At 60.1% G+C, this 8,498-nt stretch overlaps 1 protein-coding gene across 1 annotated transcript in view; it reads left to right on the plus strand.

The window, feature by feature from the left end:
* Positions 1 to 8,498, plus strand: part of RGS3 (regulator of G protein signaling 3) — a 92,223-nt gene that overhangs the window by 26,876 nt on the left and 56,849 nt on the right. Inside the window, exon 9 of the mRNA XM_045296541.1 lies at positions 6,778 to 6,900. Within this exon, the coding sequence (XP_045152476.1) occupies positions 6,778 to 6,900 (123 nt within the window). The remainder of the gene's footprint in view (positions 1 to 6,777; positions 6,901 to 8,498) is intronic.

Below are 8,498 nucleotides of genomic sequence, written 5' to 3' on the forward strand. Positions count from 1 at the left end.
AGCCAACAGCTCGCCCTTCTGTCCCGCAGAGACTCCTCTGGTTCTTGTGCCCGCCTCCTCCTTCCCCACCACCCGTTGCTGGGGTCTGCTCAGGGGTGCCGAGGGCCTGTTGGCAGCTGTGCCTTTCCCGGGCTGGCAACACTGGCCAAAGACGAAGACATCCAGGGGCTACCTTGAGGGTCTGGAGTGATGCCCACTCAGAGTGGCTGGTCTCTCCCGGTACTCTGTCTGGTCAGACGCTCGGAGGAGCAGCACTCTGCTTTGACTGAGCAGATCGAATGAAACTATGGGCAGACAACTCCCTGCCTTGTACCGTTTGGTAGATTGAGTAGCATTCAGCCAGGGGTCAGCCACTGTGCCCTAAGCCTGCTTTCCCAGTCCCCAGAGGCTTCTCCAGTCCCAACAAGCTGCGAACAGGACCAGGGTGCCATCTGTGTTCAGCCAGGCTTCCTTACCCCCGTTCCCAGCCTCTGTTGCCAGTTTAAAACTCCTTCACCCAACTGGTGGGAGACTCCAGCCTCACCTCCGGGTGGGGGCACAGCCCCCACTGCCCGGCCAAGAGGAATACACCTCTTAGAGAAGGAACCAGAACACTGCTTGTGATTACAAACCGTCCCTTCGGTCCCTGGCTCAGACATGCGGTCAGGAGTGAGTCTCTGAACAGACCCGTGTGTTGGGATGGGGATGGGAGGTGGGGGGGAGGGAGGAGGGAACGGGATGGGGATGGAGTTGGTGAGAAGTTAGCTCCTTGGAAGAGAGTGGAGGCTTCCAAAGAGTCCGTAGGCGGCCACATGGTCAGAGAAGAGTAGAGCAGCACTTGGGGCTAGAGGGCCCTGGATGCCCTCCCCTGTGTTAGCCACATCCCCAGCATGCATCGTGGGGGCAGGTGGACGCAGACGCCTGCACTTCAGAGAGGATGTGGGGTGGGGGTGGGGGGTGTCTTCAGTTCCGCAGGGCTGATGGAGCCCAGTGCAGCTTGGGGGGAAGGGGTTGAGAGCCATGCACCGGAGGGCGGCTCTGAGTCCCATGGGCAGTGCCTGAAAGAGACCCGGATCCTTGACTACCAAGAGCGCTTCCTGCCAGGCTGGGCTTGTCTGTCCCAGAGAAAAGCACTTCTTTCCACACCGGTTTCCAGGTGGCTGTGACCTCCCACCCTCCCTCCGGAGACTGAGGAAGGGATATCGATGGGGGGGCCTTTGATTTCAAGTCAGCGCCAGGTCATCCGACTATGCGTGGCAGGGCGTTGAAGCTCAGCTCACAGACAGGGAGAGGCCTCGTGTTCCTCTGAATGGATTGTTTGGGGTGGGGGGCACTGGGGCAGCTTGTTGGTGATGGTGGGGAGCCTGGGACATTCTTGACGAGGGTTAGTATCAGACCCCACCGAAAACCACACTCAGACCCCCACCTGGGCTGGAACTTCCTGACATGCACTATGGCTCCCTGGAGAAGAGATCGGGGGAGGGAGAGGAGGGTTGGGGAGGTGCCTGGGTGGCGGCCCAAGCTCTCTGGTGGACAATTCCCCAGCAGCCAGGCCCTCAGTAGGGCTGTCCTAAGCAGTCCTGGCCTTGAGGTCTCTGCTCTTCTGGACCGTTGTCCCTGATGGTGGTGGTGGCTAGGCGCTGTCCAGCCCATGACAATGCTATTGCAAAACAGAATGCAACACCGCACCATCCTCTCGGTGGTGAGGTCTGAGGTCATGGTTGCAGCCACCATGTCAGCCCGTCTCCTTAGCAAACCCGTGCAGCCTCCAGCCGGCCCGAGAGCACTGCGGACACTGGGTCGGTGGGCGTGTGGGCCAGGGCCCATTTGATGAGCTGGAACCTGATGCTGCCTCCGGGCTCTGGGCTCTGAGGATAGAGAGACCTAGGTCCGAACGCTGGCATTACCAGCTGCTCACCGGTGATCACCTCTGCTGCCAGGCCGATGACGCCTTGCAGGGCCGTTGTCCTGATTAAATGAGATTCAATAAGGTGCGGTGCCCAGAGCACTTAGCACCAGGCCTGGCACACAGCGAGTGCTCGATGCGTGGGGACAGCTCTTCCGGCTCGCTTCCTACTAAGGGGAAGAGCTTTTCATATTCGTTTACTCCCCATTAAAGACATCACGGGTGATTTATTGATCGCTGAGAGGAATAGCTTGCAACCTTTGCAATGGACATAAAGAGTTATGCTAATGGGCCAGGAGCCCAGACTCTGGAGGGAGGCCCCCCAGCGGACTTCCAGTGCCTCCTGCCCGGAGACCTGCTGGAACCAAAGGCTGAACCTCTCTGAGCCTGCGTGGTTGGCTTGTTTCCTCTCGAAACAGTCATCACTCGTGGCGCCTCCCCTCCTTGTGGACATCACGGGGTCACTGTTGTCAGGTGCTGGGGAGCCCAGTCAGTTCTGCCTCATAGCGGCCCCTCTGCACCACCCGGTGACAGAGTAGAACTGCCCCCACCCCCCCTCCCGGGTTTTCCTAGCTGTACTCTTTATGGAAGCAAAGTGCTAGGTCTCTCTCCCTAGAGAGCCACAGGGGATTTGAACAGCCGGTGTTTGAGGTAGCAGCCCAGAGTGCCTAACCGTTGTGCTCCCAGGGATCTGTAGGAAGATGGATTGCAATGTCAAGCAAGCTGAAACACTTAAGTCTTAGCAACGAACGTTATGGATTTTACCAAAGACACAAAATCAAAGACACCCATGTGAATGAATTCAAGAACAAGGGGGTAAAGCAGGATGGAGGTGCTGGGTGTCTGGTGGGCGGTGGGGCACCCCAGTTTCAGTGCTGCTGTGTCTGGGCCGGTGCGTGGGGAGCAGCAGGTGCAGGGGACCACATGGTGCTGAAAGCACAGCTTCGGAGCCAATCATGGGATCAGCTGACTTGTGCTCGATTAAGAGGCAGGCAAGCAGGCAGTGTGGGGTGGGTGGGTGGGTGGGGGGCGGGGCTCCCCACAGGTGGGAGGCCAGCCTACCTGGAGGGAGCTGGCTCAGAGCGCTACCCTTGGGCTGGCCAGTCTCCAAAGCCTCCTGGTAGCACTTGGGAGCAAACACCTGCCCCAGAGTTTGCCCGTCTAAGAGAGCAAACAGCAGTGTGCTCCACCACTAGTCAGAAGACAGTCTGGACCCAGCCAGAGGCTCCTCAGCAGGTAGGCCTGCTGGTCTGCTTCTGAAAGTTCACAGTCACGCTGTTCTACCCGGCACTCACGGGGCCACCAGGAGTCAGAGTGGACTTGCTGGCAGCTAGCACCAACACCTCAGGCATCATCTCCCTATGCAGGGCTGACCTTGGGTTCAGGTCCTGTGCTTCCGAGGGGTCTGGGTCCTCAGCCCATGTCCTCAGAGTGAGAGCCAGACCTGCACTGTGGGGTGCTGCAGGCTGTATGCCATCCCACCCTCCGCCCCACCCCCGGTGGAGAGAGCTGGCTTTTGAAGGAGGTTCTCTGCAAGGTGCGTCCGGGATGGTTCCTGTGGACCTCCGTCCTCCGAGGGGTCATTACAGCGGCTCCCTGCCAACGCTGTTGGAAGATGGTGGTGCCCAGGGGTACAGCGTGTGAGACGGTGTCTGGGTGTCGGGGCTGGCTGCTCTTGAGGTGAGGCTCTGCCGAGGGTGGGGAGGCAGCCTAGCACGTTTTTGAGAGCGCCCCACCCCCTGTAGCTGCTCTGTGGCCTGCTGGCCGACAGAGCAAATCTTTCCCGAAGGATTTCGCCTTCTCCTTGCTTCCAGGTCCTAGTCTGCAGGGGAGACCCCTCCCGCCATCAGAGATGGCCCCAGCCTGGGGAGAGGGAGTCGCAGCAGCTGGTTGGGTGTCCCCTTCCCCACTCATTGACGATGCCACCTCACGGGGCCTCTGAAGTCCCTCAGAGACTTCCTCGGTTTTCCCACCCATCAAATGGGAAGGACCGTCTAAGACTCTCTCCGGCCCCACCCCCCACCCCCACCCCTCTTCAAGGAATGATCAAGATCAAAATGAGGTCATGCATGGGAAATGCCCTTTTTTTTTTTTTTTTTAACATTGATAGTGAAAAGGAATTGTGTCTAAGGTAGCATTTTAGCTTCAGAACAGAAAGCGGGAGGGGAGGGAGCCTGAAGGGTTAGTTGAATGAAGTTCACACATCGAGGCAGAGGCTGGGCTGGGAGGATGAGCCAGCTTGATGGGCCTTTTCAAGCTGGCTGAGAAGTGGTGCCACTCACCAACCCCTTCACAGGGAGGAATGGGATAAGATGGGGGCACAAAGCCCTCGGGGCACACCGCCTTCTCGTGGGGTGGTCTTGGTGTCTTTTCCTGGGCATGTCCTTCTTGTGCAAGGAGTTCTGGGAAGTTGAGGGAGCCTGGTGCTAAGTGGCTGCTTCATGATCCCCACCCCACATCTATCCAGCTTCCTGCAGCCATGGGGCAAGGCTTCCTTCCCTCTCACCTCCGGTGCTAATGGAAGACCTGCTTCTGAGTACCAGGGGGCCGGGGACCAAGGGTGGGCACCTGGGGGCAGTGGGCCCACCCAGAGGGCCCTTCCTGAGGGCTGCGTTTGGAGGACAGGGCAGACAATGTCCCAGGATGCTGTTAGATCCTGCACAGAATGCCCCCACCTCCCCCAGAGCCTTTGCATTAGCTCTTCCTGCCTGGGACAAGTCTTCCCCCGTCCGTCCCACGTGGCTCCTTCATACTGCTCCGGCCTCAGCTTAGGGGCCACCTCTTTGGAGAGGTCTTCTCTAGCCACCCAATAGGGCCCCGCCCATTAGGAGCTGTGTCACCCTTCAACAATTTGGAATCATGTGGTTTATTTCCTTGATTATTTGTCCGTGGTCTCGACCCCTCAATCTGAAGGTGAGGGCTTCGCCGCCTTACTTACCTCTAGCTCCATACGCAGCCCAGCTGCTGACCCCAGCCCGGGAGGGGGGCATGTTCATGAACAACAACAACAGCTCTGTCTGTCGAGGGCTGCCGTTGGCCTTGGGGTTTGCCCTCCCAGGAGCTGTGCTAAGTAGGTGGCACCATGATCCAGGCCATTTTATAGAGAGTTGGGGAATTCCCTGGAATCAGCAGCTAGGCAGAGCTGAGATTTAGACTGGATTGCAGCCTGTGCAGCTGCAAAACCAGGGAGGCCGGGATAGTAGCAGTCTTTCCTCCTTTGTTTCAAGCCATCCAGCATCTGCTCTTGGCTCCCTGGCTGAGTTCATCTAATTGCAGCGCTGTGGGTTGTAATCAAATTCCAGCCCAGTCAGAGCCCCGAGGGGGTGGTGACCAGCACTTCGAACTGGTTCTTCCTGGCTCAGGCATGGCTGACGAAACAAAACTGGAAACGGACCACTGTTTGTAAAATATGGGCGTACCGACGCGGTCACCAGGCCGGGGACAATGATGGGCGGCCGCTGGGTTAGAACGCAGTCCTTCCCCTAGAGAGCTAGGCAGCAGGCATCTGCCTGGCAGAGTCGGGAACAACGGTGCCCAGCTCAAAGATGGTGGTGGGGTGCGGCTGTCCACTGCACCGGCAGCCACCCAATCCCTTACGTCAGGCTCCTGAAAAGGCTCACCGCGCCTCCTCCAAGTCTCTCATTGCAGGGCTTGGACCTGTGGGGTCCCCCCCCTCCCAATCCTGTCCTGTCCCTTACCTTCACCCAAATCTCCGACATTCAGATCTGTTTTATTCCTCTGCTGTGCTATCCTTGGTCGCGCCTGGACTGATTTGGAGCACAGGTGCTAGCGGACACTGGCCATGCTGCCCGCCCTGGCCCAGCCCCAGCCCCGATGACTTCTGCGCTGAGTCCCTGGGTCCTGGCAGCTCCTTAGGCTCACACCAAAGCTGGCCTGGATTTGGCCTCCTACCGGAAGTTTCTCTGGGTAGGCAGAGGTCTATCCAGGCCACTGTGGGCCAACACCCACCGTGCTTGGCACAGATGCCAAAGGCCCCCATGAAAGGAGCTTACAGTCTAGTTTGGGAAACCAGACAGAAACGCTTAGCAAGGTGAATAAGCCGAGCCCCGCAGAAGCCCCATCACTCGCTGGCTTGTCCATCTGCATGCAGGGAACTCTCTCACTTGCTCTCTGGGCCCCTGGCCCCTGCTCATGCTGATCGTACAGGACAGAGGAGAACTGCCCCATAGGGTGCCCCAGACTGTGATTTTCACAGAAGCTGATGGCCATGGCTTTTCCCCCCCTGGAGTGGCAGGTGGGTTCGAACCTCCAACCTTTCGGGTAGCAGTGGAGCGGTGCGATGGGGGCCCTGGAGCTCTGCAGAGAGCCAGCTGGGATTTAAAAGGGGCCATAGATGTGGTTGTGCTCTGAACAGCCGTGGATGGGACACAGGCCCCAGGGAGGCTGCACGGGGCCACGTGCCGCTGTCCCCCAAGGATTTTCTAAGGGGACCAGGGGAGCTGCTTGGGTGGCAGAGGTCCCTCTGTGCACTTGGCCTTGTGTGCTGGGCTGGAGGAAGGGGCCCTGACCTTGACACTCTGTGTTTCCCAGTTGCTGCCTTGTGCTGCCTGCCCCAGGAATGACCTCACCATCCCGGCCCCGCGGCTTTCCACAGGCCTCCACTGTGCTGGGAACCACCAGCCCCCCTCCCCTCCCCTTCCCAGCCCGTGGGCACACACCTGGCTCATCAGCAGTCCCTGAACTAGCCTCTCGGCTCCTCGGGCTGCATCCAGGCCACCCGGGATTCATGTGCATCTGTGGCTTTTTAGCCGACATTCACCTCCCTGCTGCAGCCTCGCCCTCCCGGAGCCCAGGGATCGACTTGGGCCAGGGAGCCCCCCGGGCCAGGGAGAAGCCCTGACCGTCCCTTTCTCTCCTTTCTCTGACGTCAGAAGGCTGAGTGCTTATTCACATTGGAGGCTCACTCTCGGGAGCAGAAGAAGAGGGTGTGCTGGTGTCTGTCGGAGAATATCGCCAAGCAGCAGCAGCTGGCGGCCTCCCCCCCACAAAGCAAGGTAAGGGCCTGGCCAGGGGCCGTGCCTGGGCTGCCTCTCGCCTCACCAGCCAGCCTGACCCCCCCGCCTCAAGCCTCTGAGCTGAGCTGGGGTCAACCCCAGCTGAACCTGGATCCAGGCAACGAGCTCTGGCATGAGGGCTTGTGCTCACGTACTTCTCCCTCTTGGCATGCCCCTGGCTCTCTCGAGCGGGTGCGCTGTGGCTCTAGAGCAGCAAAGCCACGGGGAGCCTGACCCGTCAGCCCCAAACCCTGCTCTCCGTATGGCCGATGGATTTGGGCTGGTCTCCTTGCTGCTGCCTGCCAAGTGCCCCCACTGCCGTGCCCAGGGTGGGCAGTGCCCTGGGAGAGCACACCAGTGGGGTGGGGTGAGGCACATGTTGGTTGAAGACACGGTTGTGGGTTGGTTTCAGGGCAAAGCCAAGTGGAGCCCGGTGTGGCCTGCGGGGGTTGGGGACCAGCCCGGCACACTGGAAGCCAGCTGAAGCCCCAGGGAGGGTTAGCGACATCTGTGTAGGCCGACTTGGGGTGGGCACCCCTCAGTTGGTGTGATCACCGTCCAGGGCCTGGGCCACAGCTTGCGTGCACCCTTGTTCCTCGCCCACCCCTCCACATGTGTGAGTTGTTCAGGTTCCCTTTTTCGTGCAAAGCGCTGGCCGTCATGGGGCTTGGTCTGCAGATGGAGCTGTCTGATCTGGGGAGGAGAGGCCGAGGAGCTGAGCACCAGCTCGCTGGCCTTGTCTCTTGCTGCCGCGTGGAGGAGGCTGTGGCCTGGACGCAGGGGAAGGGCAGCGGGGGGCAGGCCTGCTGGAGGCGGGAAGTGGGGCACTAGTAGTGGAGCATCTTCTGGAGGGCAGCAGCTCCCAGGGCCTCCCTGCGGGAGGGGGCCAGGATAACGTCGATGAGGGGAGGAGAACATGGCCATCCCAGCCACACGCCAGGTCCAACTGGCAGGCGACCTTCGTCACTGCACATCTGTCACCTGGGGACACATTTCCTACCCAAAGGGTCAGAGTCAGGCTGAAACAACGGTGGTGCATCCAGTGTCGGCAGCGCGGTGTCTGGCATGTAGCAGGTGCTCAACCGACCTTCACCGTGGGTGTGTGCCTCCCCTGTCCCCAAGAGGCAGCTCTGCCCAGTGCCCCTCATCTGGTTCTTCGGAGCCCAAACCGGCCTCCACCACTGCAGGTCACCTTGCCTCCACGGGCATTAGGATGGGCACAGCCAAGGGCCAGTCTGCCTTCACTGGGCAGCTCCTCAGGTGGTGCAGTGGTGAACTGACACCCCTAACTGTCCTTCTGTGGCCTCTGTGTCCAGAGGAGAGTCCTTCTGTGGGTAGGCTCTGGAAGGTGTCTCCTCATCTTGGTCCGGATGGATGACAGAGGGCAGGCCAGGGTCCATGGAAGGCCTGCCTGCCTTCCAGCCCGGCCCAGGGCCCGCCCCAGGAGGTTGGGGCCCGGTGTGGGTGCTCCCTGGGCAGCAACAGTGTGGGCCCTGCCTTGAACCCAAACGCGTTCGCTGTGTGTTTCCTGGAGAAGCTGTGTGCCGGACAGGGGGGTTGGGGGGAGGACGGCGGGCCCGGCTGCTGGGACCTCCTTG

Source organism: Echinops telfairi, unplaced genomic scaffold (genome assembly GCF_000313985.2).
Source record: "Echinops telfairi isolate 266 unplaced genomic scaffold, ASM31398v2 ScPeMD7_7410;HRSCAF=8448, whole genome shotgun sequence".
Classification (NCBI taxonomy): Eukaryota; Metazoa; Chordata; class Mammalia; order Afrosoricida; family Tenrecidae; genus Echinops; species Echinops telfairi.